General features: G+C 36.5%; 1 protein-coding gene across 3 annotated transcripts in view; it reads left to right on the top strand.

Moving 5' to 3' along the window:
- Window positions 1-17,319, top strand: part of LOC122277452 (valine--tRNA ligase, chloroplastic/mitochondrial 2) — an 84,506-nt gene extending 67,187 nt beyond the window's left edge. For 2 of the 3 annotated variants that reach the window (XM_043087427.1, XM_043087426.1), the window contains exons 20-27: window positions 1,698-1,748; window positions 1,829-1,941; window positions 9,504-9,651; window positions 13,873-13,977; window positions 14,082-14,183; window positions 14,930-15,002; window positions 15,137-15,303; window positions 16,865-17,319. In XM_043087427.1, the coding sequence (XP_042943361.1) occupies window positions 1,698-1,748; window positions 1,829-1,941; window positions 9,504-9,651; window positions 13,873-13,977; window positions 14,082-14,183; window positions 14,930-15,002; window positions 15,137-15,303; window positions 16,865-16,993 (888 nt within the window). In that variant the 3' untranslated portion in view covers window positions 16,994-17,319. The remainder of the gene's footprint in view (window positions 1-1,697; window positions 1,749-1,828; window positions 1,942-9,503; window positions 9,652-13,872; window positions 13,978-14,081; window positions 14,184-14,929; window positions 15,003-15,136; window positions 15,304-16,864) is intronic. The other variant, XM_043087429.1, reaches the window with a different exon arrangement.
- Window positions 17,320-23,792: the final 6,473 nt, after the last annotated feature.

The raw sequence follows: 23,792 nt of genomic DNA, 5'->3' as shown, positions 1-23,792 counted from the left end.
AGATTCATAATCTGTTATTTTAAAATAGGATAGCTTAGCCATGCTTTAAGTAGGAGGAACAAAAAGGGGGGAGAGAGAGAGGTAGTTGCAGAAGAGAAAATACGAGAGAGGGAAGAAGAAATAGGACTTACCTATGTTTGTTTCTCAAGGGAGTATTGCGGTACTAAATGTAAGTTAAAGAGGTATTATATAACTTAACTAGCATGATTGGTCGACCAAGAAGGTCTACCATGCAAATTCCAACAATATTCAACTGAATGGTTATTATTACCATAATGAGTGCATTTATGAGATTCACATGCTTGACCACCACTTGTCATGGCCCCCACACCTCAGCCACTACGTCCTTTAGGGGAGCAGTGGGAATCCTATAAAAGAGGCAATTAAGTCAGACCTCTCACCACATTGATCAGAGCTCAACTGACACTCATGTCTAGATGTGTGCATTTGAAATTTGGAGCACGCATAATTGTGATGGAGTTGTGCACCATTGAAAATCTGGGAACAAATAGGCCCATATCTTGGCTTTAAGTTACCTATCGAAATGGGATATATTTTGGCTTCGAATAAACAAAGGAAGTGAAAACATTGAGACCATCATGGAAAGTGCATTCTATAATGTATTACCTTCCCATAATACCATCTCATTCCCATGGAAGATCATTTGATGAAACAAGGCCCCTTTTGAGAGTGGCCTTCTATGTTTAGACAACTATTTTAGCGAAGATTCTCCCCTTTGGTAACGAATGGAAGATGATTTTTATTTTGATGGATTGCTGTTACATGTATAGGCATAATGGTAGTGCCTAGTGTTTTGTGGAATGCTATACTTGGGTTGTTTGGGTTAGCTTTGGTTATGCGTAGTCGGGTGATAGATCTTTTAGAGTTTTGGAAGGACAAGTTTAGCTGTTTCTAGAACAAAGCTTTGTCGAAGATGGTATTGTCTTGTCTATTGTGGTGTATGTTGAGGAAAAATGAATGGTTTTTTGAGAATAGGGACAAGAGGGTGGAGGAACTCAAAGATTTCCTTTTTACAACCTTGTATCATTGGATGATTGTTCATTTTGGTTCTTCCATTTCTAGCTTTCCGGATTTCTTTGCTCTTACCTTTTTTCCGGTTAGGAAACACCTGTTGGTCATTAACAAAGGTTAACTTTTTGGGGGGAGAGAGAGCTTCATCTTCTCTTGTTGGTTAGCGTTGGTGCCAATCTTGCATGGTGCCTCCCGATTATAAATTTTCTACTTATGACATTGTATAGAAGTGGGTAACCCAATAGATTACCAGGATCAGGCTACACTCCATCCTATGTTCCAATTTGCCTCAGCGTACCGTGCGGGGTTTAAGACAATCACCCATCCAAGTAACCAAAACCTTTTTACTCAATCATACACCACACCATTTCCAGATTAAGCAAGGATGGTATAGGGACTACCCTACATGAATGGTTCATCAAATACTTTTTGATCATCTATGGAAGCTTACATTTGGAATTTGATGAACTTAAAAGTATTGAGAACATAAATTTTTGCATTTACTCATGCACATCGTCTCATCATTAATTTTATTTGTTAAGATTGGGATTTTCATTTCATTTTTTTCTAGATGTAGTTTTAGCATTTCTTTGGGAAGGTAGCCAATACAGAATTATTGTTATTATTATTGTTATTGTTGTTATCATTATTATTTTTTTGTTTAGTTTGACAGAGAGGAGTCTCTTGTTCAGCTACCATTGCCAGAATGTTGGGTGGTAAGATAACTGTTAATATTCCTTTCTCTATTATTCAGTATAGCCTGGGTAGTTACCATTTTACTTTGTCTTGTTTTCAGGTCTCAAAACTTCATTTGCTTATTGACATGGCCACTGCAAGTTACGACAAATTTTTCTTCGGAGACATTGGAAGAGAAACCTATGATTTCTTTTGGGGTGATTTTGCTGATTGGTATGTTACATTTGATGAAGTTGTTTTTCATTGGAGAATATATCTTTATATCCTATCATTATACAGTTGCTTTCTGGAGGGTAGATTAATTTATTGGTTAGACGCAAAGCCTCGGTTTCTCCAACAATACATAGTAAGGCTGAAGTCCAGATGTATTAATTATGCTTGAAGTGCTTGAAAACTAAACAAAATCCTGTTGGATCTTGACCATTAAGCATGGGTACATACTTTTTTGATGACCAAGGAAGTTATATACTGCAAAAATGACAGACGAACATACATTTCCTTCACGTATCAGGCGAAGCAAATTACTTCAGATACCTTTTTTTAATGATAAGGGATTTGGGAGACTGTAAATGCAACATGTCTTTTACCCATTTAAACCCAAAACTAATGTAAAATGTCCTTATCACACAAATCAGGTAAATCATCGGCTTTTCACCGATGGGACGTGGCCCCTAGAAATGGTTTAGTTCAAATCTTGAAACTAGAGGGAGCATATCACCATGACTAAGTGGATGTTTGGCAAACATGAGAATTCTCAAAACTTCTCATAATTTCATTCCCAAACATAACTCAAACACAAAACACTTTTTAATTTCAAGTTTTTGATTTAATTATTACCTAATCACTATTCAGAAACAAAAATCAATACAATTTTTACAAACTTAAAACAAAACAAAAAAAAAAAAAATTTAATACTGCTTTTACAAATTTCAAAATAAAAATAATATTCAAACAATTTTTTAACTTCATAATATTTTTATTCAACTTTTCCTCTCTCTTTTCCCAATACCCAATAAAACATCTTTACTCAAACAATTTCACTACTATTCACAAAATTATAAGATACTGCAAGCATCCAAATATGCCCCCCAAGACTTTTACCACTTGAACCAACAAGGGTTTGCTAATTACTTCAGATTCCTTATAGGAAGTAGCAGGTTACCATCAGTTATAGGGCTTTCAGTTATAACTTAATAGGGTTTGAATTCCTTTTCTTTTTCTTTTAGACTGAATTTAAGATGCCAAATGCCAGTAATTACAATGTCACTCCTAGTAATTACATTGTCATCCACATATAGACCAATAAAATATGACTTGCATCATTGTGTAGGTGAAATGCCGAATGGTCTGTTTGACATCTATGAAGACCAAATGCCAATACAACATTTGAAAACCTTCCAAAAGATGCTCGGGGGGATTGCTTCAAACCATGTAGTACCTTTTTTAACTTGCATACAACACCTCCATACTCCCCTTGAACAACAAACTCAGGTGGTTGCTCCATATAAACTTTGTCATGTGGGTTATCATGTAAAAATGAATTTTTAACATCCAACTGAAATAAGGGCCAATCTAAATTAACAGCAAAAGAGATCAATGCTGGAATAAAGAGATTTTGGCAACGGGGGAAAAGGCCTTCTCGTAATCAATGCCATAAGTTTAAGTGTAACCCTTAGCAACCAAGCATGCTTGCAGACATTCCACAGAACCATTATGATGAAATTTGATTGTATACACATTTACAGCCACCAAGTTGTTTACCAGGTGGCAGCGGAACAAGATCCCATGTTCTATTATGGTGAAGAGCATCCATTTCATTCTTCATAGTTGTCCTCCACTCCGGATTAGATAGAGCATCCTAGATTGTCTTAGGAACAAAAAGGTTTGAAAGTTGAGAAGTAAAACATGAGATGAAGGCGATAAAGCATGACAAGAAACAAAGTGGCTAATTGGGTATTGAGTAACACAGGAACAAGTACCTTTCCTGAGAGCAATAGGCTGAGAATCTAAAGTATCAAGTAACTTAGGATCTGAAGACGTAGACAACATTGGTGGAGACATGGGAGCCAATGAACGCAAGCAACACTACTAAACATGTAGAGGAACAGCAGAAGGTGCTGGGGAAGTGTGGGTAAGAGTAGGTAATGGTAGAAGATCACACTCACCAATCAGAGATGTCTTCGAGAAATAGGATATGGACTTAAAGAATGTGACATCAGCACTAGTGAATTAGCGTCTAAGAATAGGACTGTAGCAGCTATATCTTTTTTGAGTTTAGGAATAACCAACAAAAATACATTTGGTAGCACGTGGATCAAGTTTATCAAAGCCTGAGCTAAGGAACATAACAAATACACCCAAAGATTTTTGGAGGAAGAGAAAATTAAGGAGATGTAGGGAACAAGATGGAGAAAGGAGAGGCACCATCAAGGATTGATGAAATCTGCGATTGATAAGGTGACAAGCAATAAGGATGCCATCACTCCAGAAATGTTTAGAAACATACATGTGAAGTAAAAGTGCTCAGGTTATATCTAACAAATCACGATTTTTGTATTCAATAACATCGTTCTATTTGGGGGTATCAGAACATGATATTTGATAAACAATTCCTTTATTACTTAAGTAAGTAGCAAGGGAACTAGATTGATATTCTTTATCATTGTCAAAACGCAAAACTTGAATTTTCTGTCCAAGTTGGGTTTTAAATTCTTTCTGAAAGATTTGGAATATGTAAAAAGGTTTAGATTGTGCCTTTATCAGAAACAACCATGTCATACGAGAATAATCATCCACAATTGTAACAAAATACTGAAATTTGTTTTATTCAATATTGATTGGTCCTCATACATCAGAGTGAATCAATTCAAAAAGACTTGAGGCTCGATTATCAACTCAAGGTACAAAAGACCCAATTGTGTTTGCTAAGTTGACGCTCTTCACAAGGAAAGGAAGATACATCTCCAAGATTTCTAATCTGACGTTTCGAAAGGGAAATAGAAGGATAACCAAATCGACAATGCCATTCAAAAAGCAGATGATGATGAGGCTAAGCTCAAGTCGGTGAATGCTTGAAATCAAGATAATACGGGCCACCGGTTTCATGCCCCATAACAATCTTCTTCCTTGTCTTGAGATCCTAAAGGATACATAAAGAGGGGTAAAAAGTCACTAAACATTGGAGATTTTGAGTAAGCTCACTAATGGACAACAAACTAAGGGGAAACTTCGAAGCATATAGAACATAAGACAAGGATATAGAGTTAGTGGGCTTAGTGGATTCAATGCCTGTAATTTTAGTGAGAGAACCATTAGCAAGAGTAACAAACTATACACAACTATAATACAATGATTCTAAAAAATCCATTTACAAGTTCGATTAGAGCCATTAAATTCTATATAATTACAATACAGATAATCCGACAAAAATTGTAAAAGTAACTAAGATATGACCATTGACCATAAGAAAATTCTTTGTACAACCAAAACCATCTTCAAGCAACAAAACTATCAAGACCTAGAACTTCCAACCTCAATTGACTAAACCAAGTCCACTCTGGAGTTTTTGGCTCAAAAGCTATCACTTCAAAAGGAATAAAAATATAATGTGAGCAATACAATTTTATCTCAACTAACATGTTTAGCCAAATATCATATTTAAGGCCACATGATAACAGGGAAATCACCAATATAGCACGAAGATATCATGCCACGAAGACATCATGACGCGAGGGGCATTAATATACCACAAAGATATCATGCCATGAAGACATCACGCCATGAGGGACGTCAAACATGTCACAAAGACATTCATATCATGGGCTCAAGAATAAATAGCATGCTCACATTTAACTTTCAAAACTTAATAAGCCACATAGCATTTCTCAAACATTTCAACCATTGCAAAATTTGCACAATTCCCACAAGTAGTGCCAAACTAGCATAAAAATGTGCACAAATCCAAAGTTTACACAAGTTTGAAATATAATACTAAAGTGCACCATTCCAAACAAAACCAACCAGTTCTTTTTGCAAAAACTCATTAAAGAGCCACTTACATCGATTTCTAGTCAAAATAATCACATGATATTCCTTCGCCAACGGTCACTTGGAACCTATTTCAAGGCCAATTCAATTTCTCAACTTCTACACTAAAAATGATCTCATTTAACTGTAAAATTTTACTCAATCCTTAATAACATGAATTTAGACCTGCCCAAAAAGATTATCCTCAAATTTGATAAACCCCAAATTTCTAGATTGTAAACATGATGCTGGACAGCACGTATACTGGCCTCTATTCCCTTATTATTTCAACATAATTAAGGTCTAAACTCAATCATATGACCGTGACATAAACATGGATAAATTCTAGCTAATACCCAAAATTGAGACTTGCTAATTTACCCTAAAGTAAGTCTAGATGAAATTTAGATAGATTGAAAACATCCAGGCACGTTCAAAAAAGACTGATCAAAGATTCAATCTTCCAAAATTCACCAACCCCGAACTGTACACACCCACCACTAACACTTGAGTATTAAATTCATCTTCAACACCCGCAAAAACATAATTAACTAAGTATATGTTCTCAACAATTCAAAACACTAAATCTTAGCAAATCTCATATTCAAAATTCATTAAATATACTCCTTATGAGGGAGAAAAATTTACCTAATATTGTCAAACTGGTAATAAAACGGCATGGAGCGGTGGCTGTGGGTGGAGATTATTACATTGCAAAGACGAACTGAGAGGGAAACAGAAAAATAGAGACAGAATTAGATTATCATACATGCGCACACACACACGCACAGATGCGCGTGAGAGAACCAGAGAGAGGAGGGGGGGTGTGTGAGAGAATCAGATTGGGTGATGTCACGAAGGGTTGTGGATTTTTTGGCCAGCTGGCAAGGCATCCGAGGTACCACTTGAATGGCAGCTATGTGGTGGAAAGGAATGGTCAAAGTTATGAGATTTGTGAATGGACAATGGACGAGATTAGAGCTTTATTTTTTCATACTCTATTCCATTGGTCAATTGTAATATACTTTATTGGCATGAACGTACATGATTTCCTTGTATCTTTAGACACTCATGAATAGGTGTTGCTCTTGTATATGTCCCGCGTGCTTGGTTTTGCCTAATTTAATAAAATTCTTATTTATTGATGAAAAAAATATGGTATCTCATGTCATGTTGTCACCATCCCACTTTGGTAATCTTCTTTCCTATTCCTTTGAGGTCCACTAACTAGGGCAGATTGTTCTTGTCAAATGGAGCCTAGCCTGGTACTACGACTCCTCACTTTGGAGATACGCAAATACCTCACTTTGTGTAGGAAGGGACTCCTTTTCCAAACTCTAAACATGAGCTGGTTCATATTAAGAATTCAAACCCCCTAAGAACTAATAAATCCACTCCTATTCTTTCATTGTTTTAATCTTCAAGCATCTGAACGCTTAGTTTGAAGACTTTGATAATGATTCAATTCGTATCATAAATCCTGAAGCTTGTGAAAATAGGTGGCTACCGACCATCCCACATATTTGTCTCCTCAAGTCATAGACTTGTGATTCATTCCCGATTTTCAAATATGTATGAGTAGCTGCATCCCAAATCTTCTATGCTATCCGGAGAAATATATAACCCTGATTAATCTTTCGTAGCATAGAATACAATAACTAATACATAATTGTCATATTTTCTGCATCCCACTTATCATAAGTTGTATCCCACTATTGCATAACAAAAAGGAATGGGGATTCTCAGGTTTTTGGAAATACACCTCAGCAATCTGGCAATGAATGTATTCTCTGTCTCTTATTTGAAAATTCACAAATGTGGTACATAGAATATTTACTTTATTTAAAAATATTCCCTATGCCATTTGGAAAGATATATATTATACAGGAAATGGTTAACCTAGATTTTTTGGACTTATTTATCGTGCCCTATGTTTTGAGAACTAGACCTGTCCTACCAATCTCCCATTTCTGGATATGTATTTGAAAATAAAATCCCATTTTTGGAGTGTTCTTTGGATGAGCTGAAGCAGTTCTTCTACAATACTTTACTTTCTTGGGCTTCGGCCCTTATTTGTAATACGGACAATTTTCATGACCTGCTTGTATCTTTCACTAGTACCTAGATGTAATTAGGCATGCTCCTTGTATACTTCCGGTGTACTTTGACAATGTCTTTATTTCAATAAAATTTGTCTTTTACATATAAAAAATAAATAAATAAATAAAATATGAAGACATTGCACGGAGTACTTGTTGAGTAGTACATTCAATCTCTGAAATTTGCTGACATTCTTCTATTATCAACGATGATATGAACTCACGGGAATGGAATCCTTTGAACCCACAGTCAATTTTAAAACTCACCCAAGAAAGTAAAAATCAAGTCAATGGAAAAACCTAGACTCGTTGAGGAACTCGTTTCAAGAACTTAGATTATATAAAAATCTAGACCCGTTAAAGAATCTGTCTCAAGAACCCAGATTACAAAGGAGTAACGCTACTAAGGTTGTGATTTACCTTTGAGAAGTTCAAAAGTTCATTCAAGAACAAGAGGAGATAAACTCAACTTAGAGTGAATAAAATTAATCAAATTTCATAAAACTTCTTAAAATGTGGCTACAAAGAGTATTTAAATATGCCTTCCCAAAACAAAACCCTAGCAAAACAAAAATGAGAGTCTTCCAAAAATACCCCAAGTGAAGAGTGCGTGGCTATAGTAACTTAGCCTCTTGAATCCCTGGTTCAACAAAATAAAACATATGTGTGCCAAGCATTCTCAAGCCCAATTATTCTAGACTAATTCCTATAACTAATAAAAAAAACCTTTTAATGAGTTAAACAAGTTCAAAGTCTCAATCACATAAACTTAATAATAGGCCCAAATAATAAATCCTTAAATCCTAAGTCATGTTGTTCATAGCTCGTATAATGTGAATCAAAACTGGATCACCTTCTTTCAAGCCCATCTTGGATGTTGGTCATAACTTGTATCACGTGGATCAAAACTGGATCTCCTTCTTTCAAGCTCATCTTGGATGTTGGATTCTTGCTAACTTCGTCACAAGTGGATTGCACCAATCCTTGCATTACTTTCCTGATCTTCTTAGCTCTTGGCCTTGAAATCCTAGCAAAACAAAAATGAGAGTCTTTCAAAAATACCCGAAGTGAATAGTGCGCGGCTACAGTAATGCTACAGGAACTTAGCCTCTTGACACCCTAATTCAACAAAATAAAACATATGTGGGCTAAGCATCCTCAAGCCCAATTATTCTAGACTAATTTCTATAACTAATAAAAAACCTTTTAAATGAGTTAAACAAGTTTAAAGCGTCAATCACATAAACTTAATAATAGACCCAAATAATAAATCCTTAAATCCTAAGTCATGTTGTTCATAGCTCGTATCATGTGGATTAAAATTGGATCTCCTTCTTTCAAGCCCATCTTGGATGTTGGCCATATCTTGTATCACGTGGATCAAAACTGGATCTCCTTCTTTCAAGCCCATCTTGGATGTTCGAGTCTTGCTAGCTTCGTCTAAAGCGGATTGCACCAATTCTTACATTACTTCCTTGATCTTCTTAGCTTTTGACTTTGTGATTGGCCCATCTAGAACTTGCAAGGGATCTTTAAGACTCGGTCCACTTTAGGGTCAAAACGACGCTCTTCAGCTTACTAAATTGTATCGCATGACTGGCATTTAGAACTTTTCATTTTGACCAATTATTCACTTTTGCCCTTCCTCAGGTATATTGAGGCCAGTAAAGCTCGCCTTTATTCCTCCAAAGGTGATTCAGTTGCATCAGTGGCACAGGCAGTCCTGTTGTATGTTTTTGAAAACATACTAAAGTTGCTGCATCCTTTCATGCCTTTCGTTACTGAGGAACTATGGCAGGTTATTGAGTTCTCTAGTATTTCAGCCCCTGCATTGAACTATACATAGTTTGGTGATTCTTTAATGTTTACCTCTTTTAAACTATAATAATTTTTGCTTTGTTGGGTCAACCAAACGTTAGTCGAGTTAAATAATTATTGAGGTCTTGTAACCCATATTACATGGATGTCAGTATGGTTGCGGGTATAACTTCAGTATTGGTATTGGTATGTATAGAGTACCAGAAGTGTCCAACTCGTGTGGAGTATAAACTTTAAAATGCAGGGACTTCTAATAAAAGGATTAAAAATTGCATTTATCTCTCAGAATGATGGAAATAAGAAGGGAAAAAAACAGAATAATTTTGTGAACCGCAATACCATGACATTGTTTTTACCGATGGGGTGGGATGTAGCCCCTAGAAATTGTTTTTACTTAAGGGTTTGAACCTTATACCTGTGGGGAGCACATTCCCAAAGAGTAAAGCCCTTACCAGTTGAGCCATCCCCTAGTAGTGGCAACCCAAATATTTACATGCAGCGAGTTAAGTTCATAGTGCAATGACCTAATGCCCAATGGGAATTCAGTAGATAAGAAGCCTTTAGACCAAATCTTTTTAAGTGTTTCTAGAGGGCAAGAGACTGCTGAGAATTTAGTATATGAGAAGCCTGAAGAAACATATATTTGTCCTTATCCCCGCTTCCGACCATGGTGGAAAATCAAGGTGAGAAGCTACAACTTGATTTTTTATGGTGAGACAAATATTAGATTCAGTATTGATAGCCAACAAATGCTTGGATTGTAGAATCAAGGTGGGCATACCAGGGCTTTTATGCAAATTAGACATGGAAAAGGCTTATAACCATGTTAATTGGGATTTTTTGTGCTATTTACTTGGATGGTGCAGATTTGGGGATCGATGGATATCATGGATTAGGCATTGTATATCTATGGTACATTACTCGGTTTTGGTGAATGGAGCACAAGAAGTATTCTTTAATAGCTATAGGGGACTACAGCAAGGGGATCCTCTTTCCCTTTTGCTATTTGTTGTTGTTATGGAAGCACTAACTCAAATGTTGAGAGCGGCAATGAATGGAGGTTTTCTTGCTAGGTTCTCAGTGGGTGGGGTTACTATATCTCACCTACTCTTTGCTGACGACACACTTTTATGTTGTGAGCTGCACAGCGATTATTTGCAGTATTTGAGGGCTGTATTACTTTGCTGCAAAGCAGTTTCAGGCTTGAAGGTAAATCTCTCAAAGTCTGAAATGGTTCCTGTGGGTGGTGTACATAATATCCAGGACTTGGCAAATATCTTGGGTTGCAAGGTTGCTTTGCTGCCTTTGAAATATCTTGGCCTTCCCGTTGGGGGCTGATTTCAAGACAAAAACCATTTGGGATGGTGTGTTAGAAAGAATGGAAAGAAGATTGGCTGGGTGGAAACGGCTATATTTGTCCAAAGGTGGTCAATTAACTCTTATCAAGAGCACTCTATCAAACCTCTCTACCTATTTCTTATCCCTTTTTCCCTTACCTGCAAGTGTGGCTTCTTGTATGGAGAAAAGTTTTTGCAACTTTCTTCAGGGAGGCATGGGGGAAGAAATTAAGTTCCATCTTGTGGGTTGGGATAAAGTTTGCTCACCAATTGCATGTGGTGGGTTGGGGGTGCTCAATGTGAGGGTCTTCAATAAAGCACTTTTGGAGAAATGGTTGTGGAGATACCATAAGGAAGGGGAGGGTTTATGGTGAGAAGTCATAGATGCTAAGTATGATGGGGGGGGGGGGGGGGGGGGGGGGGGTGATGTTCTAAGGAAGTTAGAGGGACACATGGTGTGGGCTTGTGGAGAAACTTTAGAGCTGGATGGGGAAGATTCTCCAAGTGTTTTAGATTTGCAATTGGAAGAGGTAATAAAGTTTATTTTTGGCATGATGTCTAGTGTGCTGAAAGGGTCTCAAAGCAAGTGTTTCCATGCTCTACCAGATTTCTTGCGACAAAGAGGCTGCCGTGGCTGACTGAGTGGTAATATCTAATGGTGCCGTCCATTGGAATGTAAGTTTCTCAAGAGCTGCTCATGATTGGGAGTTGGATATGCTTGCTGATTTCTTGGACTTGTTTTATGCAATATTGATGGGCAGTGAGATGGAGGATAGGATGATTTGGTATTTGAATGGAAATAACAAATTTTCTGTGCGCTCTTTCTACAAGGCCCTTTTGGGAGTATCTAATGATCATAATTTTCCTTGGAAGGCTATAGGCAATGTAAAGTACCTTCTAAGATTTCTTTCGTTTGTATGGATTGCATCTCTTGGGCGGATCCTCATGTCAGATAATCTGGGTCTTTTCATAACAGATTGGTGTTTTTTGTACAAGAGTGAAGGGGAATCAGTGGATCATCTCGTGTTACATTGTGAGGTGGCCAGGTGTTTATGGAATGAGATTCTTAATAGGACAGGTGTGGCTTGGGTCATGCCGAGAAGAGTTGGGGATATTCTGGGGTGTTGGACAGGAATTAGGGGGAATGCACAAATAGCTGCAGTATGGAGAATGATCCCTCACTGCATTATGTGGTGCTTGTGGCTAGAGAGAAATAAGAGGTGCTTTGAAGACATGGAGCGTTCTTTGGATGAGCTGAAGCGATTCTTCTACAATACTTTACTTTCTTGGGCTTCGGCCATTTTTGTAATACGGATAATTTTCATGACCTGCTTGTATCTCACACTAGTCCCTAGATGTTAGTAGGCATGCTCCTTGTATACTTCTAGTGTACTTCGACAATGTCTTTATTTCAATAAAATTTTACTTTTATCTATTAAAAAAAAATGAATGAGGAGTTCAAATTCAGTTAGGGGGAGGGTTGGAAGTTCCTAACTTACTGGTTTTCAACCAAACTCTGTTGGGGAAGTGGTATGGTGATATCAACAAGAAAGGGAGGCTTTGTGGACTATTGTAATGGACTCAAAGTTTAGTGGGACTTGGGTGGATGGTGCTCTAATGAGGTGAAAAGATCACATCAGGTGGGGTTGTTAAAGCATTCACAAGACTGGGAAATTGATGCTTTCACCCTGTTTTATTTCTCTTGTACTGTACTAGAGTGAGAATGGGAGATGTGGACACCGTTTTCTGGAGCCCCTCAAAGAAATGGAAGATCATTGTCCCTTCATTCTATTGGCCCTTACTATTCAAGATACTAATTCATTTCCTTGGAGCAGCATTTGGAAAACTAAGGTGCCTCTAAAAGCAGTTTCTTTCTTTTTTTCTTTTTTTTCTTTCTTCATTTTTTTTTTTTTTTTGTATGGACATCTTTCTTAGGGAAGATTCTCACCATAGACAACTTAAGGAAATGCCAGATCACTGTGATGGATTGGTGTTGTATATGCAAAAGGAATGGAAGACCATCAATCAACTACTTCTACTCTACAAGGTAGCTAGGCCCCTATGAAATGATTTCTTTAATAGTGGGATTAGCATGGATGGTGCCTAGTCCCAGTGAATTGGAAGGGCTTACATGGCAGTCCACAAATCGTAGCTGTACGGAAGTTTGCTTCTAGTTGTCTATTGTGGTGCCTCAGCCTCTAGAAGGAAAGGAATGATAGAAGCTTCAAAGATCACGAGAAGACAACGAATATGCTTATATTTTTATTCTTTAACACTTTATTTCAATAGTCAATTGCAATATATTTTAATGGACTAAATGTCCAAGATTTTCTTGCATCCGTTTTCAATCATGCTTAGGTGTCACTCTTGTATATATATATTGGCTATCCCTATTGTTTTCTTCAATAAAATCTTTCATTACTGATTAAAAAAATAAGACACTAAGCTTAAGGAACAAACTTTAATGAGTGGTGATATTTCTGCTCCGTTTGTGAAGTCTGAGGAGCAACTTGCTGATGTGTTTACTAAGTCCTTATTTCATAGCCCGCTGAAGTTTATTTGTTCCAATTAGGTTTTAACTACTATACACCAACATGAGGGATAGTGAGAGGATATAATTTTAATAACCGTACTCAATTAGGATATAAATGTCAAATGTAACCTAAAGTGTATATATATATTAAAATTGTAAGAGGGTATTGGGATACTTTTGATATATGCCATATTTTTCACTTTTCTAATTTTTCTCTCCAAAGCCCTGAAATCACCATTATGAATTATAGATCGACTCTTTCTCTCTCTCTCAGTGTAACAATTTGACATTTGTATCTAGGATTCTTTATTTCTTTTAATTGTTTAAACAGGCACTCCCCCAACGAAAAGAAGCTCTTATGGTGTCTCCTTGGCCACAAACATCACTTCCAAGGCATGCCAACTCAATAAAGAAGTTTGAAAATTTACAAGCTCTGGTAAGTATATATGTTCTTCCTTCTCCCTCAACCCCTCACATGTAACCTGTTTCTTTGTAAAATTTCATTTCCTTCATTCCTATTTTCTTCATTATGGTTGTTAGATTAGAGCAGTTCGGAATGCTCGAGCAGAATATTCTGTTGATCCAGGGAAGCGTATATCTGCATCTATTGTTGCAAGTGAAGAAGTCATACAATATGTATCGGTAAGTGCTTTCCATTTCTCTATCCACGGTTTTTGTATGTAGAATTTTGCATTCCCATCTGCATAACTCTTGTGCTATCGTACATGACTGTTTTCAATCGTAGAGTCAACTGCTAAACAATTAGAAATAGTACTTTATTCTTGATCCTTGTGCATTTGTTGGTGAATGGGAAAATTTACTGATGCACTTCATGAAGAGTCCACCATTTGATGGTTCATAACTCATAATATGAGTATCCAATCATCCTAAAGTCTTGAGATATTTGTGATCGAAACAGGTTGATAACCTGTCTATGAAATCAAATCTTTCATAGGCTGGGAAGTCTTGTAACAAATCAAATCTTTCGATATTTGGAACTTAGTTTGTTACAACAGACATTATATTTACCTTTTAGAATTTTATGTGTTTTTGGTGTTTGTGAAGGTGATGGGGTCCACTCAAAGTAGGAACTTTTCCTTTTTCTTCAAAAGGTGGTGGGGTCCACTAATGAATAGATGAAAATTATATTGGGGAGGAAAAATGATTTTGGGGTAAAAAAAATGTTTGTGTTGAAAGCTGAAAAATGAAAAATTTTTTGCTGGGGAACATCATCCATACTTCTGTGTGTTAGCTATCTGATCCATCCAGTTGATACTGTTTAATAACCTGGTTATGTCCATGGAAACCTTCAATCATATGGACACTTTGCACATGACTTTAGGTAGAAGTCCAGCACGTCTTTCTAAGCATACATTTGTGTGATGCAGAAGGAAAAAGAGGTTTTAGCACTTTTATCCCGGCTAGATGTTCATAATGTTCGTTTTACGAACATTCCTCCAGGCATGTTTCCTTTCAAATCTTTGTACCTTTTGGCCAAGAACTGGATTTGTACTTCAATTATGTATGTTTATCAATTGGTTTCTGATGACGAAGTGCTGAACAAGTTGTTTCGATGAATTTTAATATAACTTCAGGTGATGCAGAGCAATCAGTCCACCTAGTATCTGGTGAAGGACTCGAAGCATATCTCCCTCTTACTGACATGATTGATATCTCCGCGGAAGTTGAACGTCTTTCTAAACGCCTTTCCAAGATGCAGACTGAATATGATGGACTAAGGGCTCGCCTAAGTTCTCCCAAAGTATGAACTCGTTTACTTTTTGCCAATGCCCTTTAATTGCATTTGCACGAAGTATTCTACATTTCAAGCAATGCTTTTAGCTACTGCAAACATGTTAGTTAGTTAACAAAGCACTAAAATTCAATTCAGAGGCACAGAGTGCTACTGCATTCACAAAACAGTCCACTAGTTTTTTTTTTTCATCAGTTTAAATCCCAATCCTTGTGGGGAAGGGAAGAAAGAAGATAAACCAAAATCTTCCTGCTCAAAGAAGTTATATAATTGAATACTGTGATCAGACCTATTGTTCTGCATCTCCCATCACCATGAAGAAAAGAAACCAATAAATGAAACTGCCTACCCATCATTAAGCGATCAAGTTTGACCCTGGCTTCTTGGGGTACTTTTTTTGGCTTTCCTCCAACCCCCACCATTTACTGTTCCTCGGGAAATTGACAGAACTATGGCAATTATCTGTTTCCACCACTGACTGCAATGACGGTGGAGGGACTACAACTAATTATCTGGCATTTATGAGCAATACTTGGCCTCGTGACCATTCTGTGTGAGCTTTTATATCTATTTGGTGATCTTACAAAGGTCTTGGGTCACACCATATAATATCTTACTCTACATACTTTGAAAACTTTTGAAACAAGTTGAAAGTTCAAATAGGAAATCAGAATTTTTTTTTTTTTTTTTAATTTTACCCGGGAGAGCTGATAACCCTTTGCAGCGGTATCTAGGACGAGTGAGTAGTTTAAATACTAAACTAATATTGTACTATAAGAAAGGATTACAGTGGGATACTGATTCTATTAACTTTATTTAACTATTTTAAAGTTAATCCTTGTACACCTAATTGTGTTAGACAAATATGGAAAAATGTGGTGCATAGCAGTGCACTTCCTTATAAAATGTTTTCTAAACTGAATTCTTTCTTCATAAAAATGAAGGAAATGAAGAGGGACGTTGCTAAGCAAAATCACGTAAATTGCTAACGCATTCCAATATTATTGTCACTGGATATCTTCCTGACATCAGGTATATTAGCTGGGGGCTCTGGCCATTATACCAAATTTATTCTAGAATGAATGCCAGAATTGTACGAGCATTCATATTGATTTAGTTGGAAAAATCCAGTTGTAAGCACAATTGTGTATTAATATGTGCACCAATCTAATGTGATTGGTCAAAAAGTAGATTTTATTAAAAACAGTACTAATTTAAATTTTGAATATGAGGGAATCAATATTGGTATACAGATTAGTACGCGACTTTGCTTGTATGTAGCAAAACTCTAGTTTTTCCTATTCTCCGCATTGGATGTAATAACTTATATGTCCCTTTCCTTTCTCCTATAATTTCTGTAACTGGACATGGTTATAAAATCGGTCATAATTCCCCTAGGAAGCCATCACCATCTTCGTGATGGAATATTGGCCGTTTTCCCATGCCATGGTGAGGTGGAATCTGGGGAGTGAACCACTTTATCTTGCACAGGGTCAGCCATCATATTACCTTCCTTTCTTAATTTTCAGCATGATGTGCACCTCTTATAATCTCTTTCTGCTCTCTGCAGTTTGTGGAGAAAGCTCCCGATGATGTTGTCCGTGGGGTTCAAGAAAAAGCAGCAGAAGCAGAAGAAAAGATAATTCTCACCAAAAATCGTCTAGCTCTCCTCAGATCAACCATTCTAGTTACAGAATAAGTTACACCTGTGATTTTCGATTGCTTCTCTAAGAGCCCGAGTTCTCTCATCAATGGATTTATCTCAGTTGCCTGAACAAACTCTAGTTTCTAAGTTATTCAAGCGTGAGTATTACATTGTCTTCGTAAAAATGGATTTAGTTCAGCGGCTACTTTCAACAACCGAGTGTCCATGCAGCGGGTGGCAGGGATGTGTAAAGCTTCTTTACTATACACTAGTAAAGGAAGCTTCTTTACTTCTTTACAGAAGTAAATTGAATTGGCTGTGATGGATGTCAAATGTATTCTTTCTTTTAGTGCCAAAGCTCCACATTTTTGTTGTGTTGATGTCTCACTGATTCTTCCTCGCTGTCTGTCTGTCTATCTGTGCATGCCTCTTCCCCCATCGGGCTTCTTGTTCGTAGTCTACAGCCACCAGACACCAGGAGCATCATCTGTTGTTTTCTCAAGATTTGAACTCTAGTTATAGACTAATCAAAATCCCACACAACATGCGGGAATAATTAAAGTTGATTAAAAATAATATATAAAATTATTTAAATTGCTTTTGGATTCTTCCAAGTTCGATCGATCGAGTGAGTTTGAGTTTATAAAATTTATAGCAAAAGAAGAAGCTCCTGAGAGTCATAAACCACCGCAGTGAAGGAGATTACTTTCTTCCAGAATATATTTCTATTCAAACATAACAAATCATTATCACTAAACTCGTATGAGACAATATAAAAACAAACCCATTGTACTCCTCGAGGATTTGGTAGTTAGGCAGCTCCTGGTTGCACTAACCATGGACCCCCATCAAGCAACTCTGCATTGGTTGGTATCTTTTTTGTACACCATCTCTTATAATTTCTCCCGTCATAATAATCTTCTTTACATATGATTTGTGTGCTTTATAATACATTCTAACCTTTGTCGTCCATCACTTTCCATGTATACAGCAGGCCTATATACAATCTTCCTCAAAGACCATTCCAACCAACCCTTGCTTTAGAATTATAATGGTACTGACAAAGCAATGCCGAGTGTTGCACCAACTAATCATACGATTTATCAATAAGAATCACCACATTGCCAAACTATTGGGTAAACAACGAAACTTTCGACAAATGTTTACCGAATTTCAAATACTCCAACTTTAAGCAAAATTAAAATTCAATTCGACAAAACCATGTCTTGTCGTGAAACTAACAAACTCACCACAGCCTCTGTGTTTAGAAAACAAACAAATAAGGTTTCACTCAATTTCAGTCATGTAATCGGATAACAATAGGTGGCGTCTAACTAATGCAAAATGGCAAAGACAAAGTGAGAATCCGAAAGAGAAATAGAGAGGGAACTTGGCGAGCTACTAACTTCTATCCCCTTCCAAAATGAAAATATAAAAGTGATTAGAGGCTTTTGTTTTTTTTTTATTAAATTAGTATTCGATATTGCTACTTCTCCATGGTCAAGGGCTTCATATCCTAAGAGCATCCTCAATAGAAGATGTAAAACACAATTATCTGTAAAATACGAAGAAGTTTTTTCAAAAAGAAGCTCCAATAGATGTTGTATTTCATCTTCATATTCCAGTCTGCTAAAGTGACCCCGCTACATCTGGAGCATAATGTTCTTAAGTATAAAATATTTTTTCCCCACTGCTTGAGTTAGTCTTATTTCATTTCATTTGTGTTTGGCGCCATCTTCCGTTATCCCTACAGAGCAACATTCATCACCAATCTTTGTTCCTCGTCGATTCCAACACTGATTGCAAGCATTCCGTTGTCTCTACGGCTGAGGTAAACATTATGAAAATTTTTCTTCACTCTTCTGATTCCGAGTAAAATTGGGTAGGCTTCAAGCTTTTCTATCTCCATCTCCCTATTTTCCGACTCTTTCGCTATTTAAAAATTTTTAGTGGATCAAACATGAGATTCTCGAGCATTTTGATATGTTATTGGAGAGAATTCTTGTGCAAATTTGGAGATGATAGCATATAGGTTAAGCTTTTATTTAACATATTATGAGTCCATCTGAGTTTTTATACAATATTTCACATATTTTCACTGCGCATTCATGTTTGGATTTCTATTATTCTTTTTATAAGTAGTCGAAATTTTCATTGACTAATGCAAACACGTACCACAAGTATAAAAGATGTATATAATAGGAAAAGGGCCCTTCCAGATACACCGAATGGTGTATTATTAAAAAAAAAAAAAAAAAAAAAAAAAAAAAAAAAAAAAAAACCATAGCAGGAATTCCCCATTCGGTCCGTCAGTACACCATTTGGTGTACTTAGTATTTTTCATAGAAAAACAGCATAAGAAATTAAAAAAAAAAAACACACACACACACACACAACACAGTGTGCCACAAAAGAAGGTTTTAAGCTTTAAAACTTCTATTATTCTTTGCCTCTAGATATTCAACAGTCATGTTTAGATGTTGAGCTAAGAAGCCATTCTATTTAACACTGTTGGAAAGTTTCCAAATGTTGGGAAGTTTCCAAAATCTGCCTAATCAACTCTGTTATATTCTATAAGATATTGGCTGTAAATGTGTGAATATTCTAGGAGATTTAGTTTCCTTAAAAGTTAGCATTTAATTTATTCTTTCCTTTTTCCTTCTATTGTAATCTATTTATACTGCCTTGTACCTATGTTACAAATTAATGAAAATTATTCCTACAAATTATTCTCTCATTCTAGATGGTATCAAGAGACAGGTTCTGTTTCTGATTCATCTAAAAACTCTATTCCCTCTTCTGTTTTTGTCAAGCCTTTTACCATGGCTGACACTTCAAATGAGGCCAAATTCAAAAACAAACCAGAACCAAAACCTACCCATTCTGAACCATACTCTGTCCAAATTACAAACATACGACTGAATGGGGTTAACTTCCTACGATGGTCACAATCAATCTAGATGTATATTCAAGGGAGTGGGAAGATAGGGTACTTGATTGGTGAAACCAAGGAGCTCGAGAAAATAGACCCATCCTATGCTGTATGGGATGCAGAAAATTCTATGGTAATGGCGTGGCTTGTGAATGTTGTGGATGAATAAATTAGTACCAACTACATGTGCTATTCAATTACAAAGGAGCTTTGGGCCAATGTTAATCAGATGTATTCTAACATCAGAAATTATTCTTAGATATACGAATTGCAATAGAAAATCAGCAATACTCACCAAGTAGAAGGTAGTGTGACCAGGTATTTTAATGTTCTTAAGAGACTTTGGCAGGATTTAGACTTATTTAATGATTATGAATGGAAAAATTCTGATGATTGCAATCATAATAAGAATGCTAGAATTTGATGGAGAATTATGATGGAGAATGCCAGAATTTTTAAATTCTTGGCTGGACTTAATAATGAATTTGATGAAGTTAGGAGATGGATTCTAGGAAGACAGCCATTACCTCCACTTGGAGAGGTATTTTTGGAGGTGTGAAGAAAAGATTGTCATCGGAATGTTATAATGAAAAAAAAGGAGGATGAAACGTGGAGAACTCTACTTTAGTTGATGCCAACCCTGTTCCTTATTGTGCTATTAGCACATATCTGTCCACTGCCAATATTTCTGCATAGCGGTCCTATTCAAACCAAAGGGGATTTGAAGATAAGCCTTGGGTATAGTGTGATTATTGCAATAAACCACACCACACAAGAGAGATTTGTTGGAAGCTCCATGGAAAACTTGCAAACTGGAAGAGTAGCAAATCTGGAACCTTTGGCAGCAACTATATAGCCCCTAGAGCCAATGAAGCAAAGGCTAAAATCCTAAGTGTTGAGTAGGTGGATCATCTTCTTCAACTGCTGAAATCCACTCCTACATCCGATCCTCCTACTGGTTCCTTGGCCCAAATAGGTAATACCCCTAGTACCTACTCTTATGGCTTAACTTTTGCACCATGGATTATTGATTCTGTTGCATCTGACTATATGACCAGTACTTCACAATTTTTTCAATCTTATTACCCTTGTCCTGGTAATAAAAAAAGTTAAAATTGCATATTGAAGTTTCTCATCCATTGCAGGAATAGGTTAGGTCCAAATCTTTGAGAAAATTGAACTAAAATTTTTCCTTCATATTCCTAAACTTGCTTGTAATTTGTTATATGTTAGTAAACTCTAACGAGATTCTAACTACCATGTCATATTCTTTGATTCCCATTGTGAATTTCCAAACCGACTCTCGGGGATGATGATTGGCAGTGGTAGGATGATTGATGGACTCTATTATTTTGATGAGACCCTATTCAACATTAAACAAGCTCAGGGTTTGAGTAGTAGTAGTACTAGTTCTATGCCTGTACAAGAACAAATTATGCTTTGTCATCATAGACTTTGGACATCCTAATTTTCTCTATCTAAAACATTTTTTTCCTAACCTATTTAAAATTGTTGATTGCAATTCTCTTCATTGTGATACTTGTCATCTATCCAAGAGTCATTCGGAACACTTATCAATCAAAAGGTTATTTTGCTTCAAAACATTTTTATTTAATTTATGGTGATGTTTGGGGTCCCTCAAAACTCACTACTGCATCTGGAAAAAAATGGTTTGTGATATTTATTGACGATCATAGACGGTTGTGTTGGGTATATTTAATGAGTGATAAATCTGAAGTTGAAAAATTATTCAAAGATTTTTATCATATGGTTGAAAATCAGATCCAAACACAAATAGGTATCCTTAAAAATGATAATGGTACAAAATACTTCAACAAATGTTTAGGAACTTTTCTGTCACAAAAAGGTGTTCAACATCAATCTACTTGTCATAACACCCCACAACAATATAGTATTGCAGAGCAAAAAAATCGTCATTTATTAGAAATTGCACATGCCCTAATGTTTTCTATGCATGTTCCTAAATATTTATGAGGTGATGCTATTTTGACTGCTTGTTATCTCATTAATAGGATGCCTACTCGTGTTTTGAAATACATCACTCTTTTAGCTTGCCTAAAAGAGCCTTTCCCTACTTGTCAAGTAACATCAGATTTACAACTAAAGGTTTTTGGGTGCACTATTTTTGTTCATATACCAACCCATCTTCGGTCCAAGTTTGACCCTAGGGCAGAAAAATGTGTTTTCCTTGGATATGCTCCTAATAAGAGAGTGTACAAATGTTTTAACCCTTTTACAAAAGAAACTCACATCAGTATGGATTTTTTTCCTTGAAAAACAGCTTACTTTAGCCATAACTATCTTCAGGGGGAGAAAGAGAAGAGTGAAAATGAATTTTGGCAAACTTCCAATCTTTTTCCTAATGTTTTCATTGACATTGACATGAACATCCATACTCCTCTAGAAGGTCAGAAAACGGAAAATTTTTCTAGTGAAAATAATGGGAATCCGAGTCTACCTATACAAGGCATAAGTGATTCACACTAGGGAGAGAAATACTACCAGAGACATCTGAACTTCGTGTTTATACTAGAAGAAGAGATCGAAATCCTTCTTCCAATCTGGAGCAAAGCCAATCATCATCACCTCTACAAGTTGGTCCTTTCAATACACTAGGTAACTCTTCCACTCCTACTACTTTTGTTGGCAATTCTCCTGATCTAGATTTACCTATAGCCCTTAGGAAAGGAGTTAGAACCTGCACTGCACATCCTATTGCCAAATATCTATCCTATCATAGACTCTCCGATACCTATAAGGCCTTTACATCCAATATTTCTCATCTGTTTATTCCAAAAACCATTCAGAAAGCCTTGGATCACCCAGAATGGAGATTGGCTGTTCAAGAAGAGATGAATGCACTAATTTCTAATGACACTTGGGAAATTAGTGATCTGCCAAAGGGGAAGAAGATTGTGGGTTGTAAATGGGTATTTACAGTCAAATTCAAGGCTGATGGTAGTATAGAGAGGAACAAAACAAGACTTATGGCAAAGAGGTTCACTCAAACATATGGAATTGACTACCAAGAAACTTTTGCTCCCATAGCCAAGATGAACTCAATCCGTGTGTTATTATCCTTAGTAGTTCATTCCAATTGGCCCTTGTATCAATTAGATGTGACGAATACCTTCTTAAATGGAGACCTAGAGGAGGAAGTTCTTATGGATCAACCACCAGGATTTGAAGGCAAAGAAGGTGAGGGGAAGGTGTGCAGATTGAGGAAGTCTTTGTATGGACTCAAGCAATCTCCTAGAACTTGGTTTGAATGCTTTGGAAAGGTGATAAAGAGTCACGGCTATTGCCAAGGTGAAGCTGACCACAATATGTTCTATAAACACACTGATGGAGGCAAAGTAGCTATACTTATTGTCTATGTTGATAATTTTATTCAGATAGTGAATGACAACAATGAAATTGAGAGATTAAAGAAGATTCTTGCTAAGGAGTTTGAAATCAAAGACTTAGGTAACTTGAAATATTTTCTTGGCATGGAGTTTGCAAGGCCAAAGAAAGTTATATTTGTTTCCCAACAAAAATATATTCTTGATTTACTTGAAGAAATGGGTTTATAAAGCTGCAGAAACATCTATAAAGCCGAATCTAAAACTTCAACCAACTAAACCTGAAGAAGTAATCAATAGAGAACAATACCAAAGATTGGTAGGAAAACTCTTGTATCTTTCTCACACACGGCCTGACATAGCCTTCACAACAAGTGTGGTAAGCTAGTTTATGCACTCAACAGGACTTGAACATTTTGATGTTGTATACAAAATCCTAAGGTACCTAAAGGGGACTCCAAATATAGGCTTAATGTTTGGAGATCATGGGAGTTTGCAAGTGGAAATATACACTAATGCAGATTGGGCTGGAAGTGTCACTGATAGGAGATCAACT

Source organism: Carya illinoinensis, chromosome 9, assembly GCF_018687715.1.
Source record: "Carya illinoinensis cultivar Pawnee chromosome 9, C.illinoinensisPawnee_v1, whole genome shotgun sequence".
Classification (NCBI taxonomy): Eukaryota; Viridiplantae; Streptophyta; class Magnoliopsida; order Fagales; family Juglandaceae; genus Carya; species Carya illinoinensis.
This window is presented reverse-complemented; position numbering and strand designations above follow the sequence as displayed.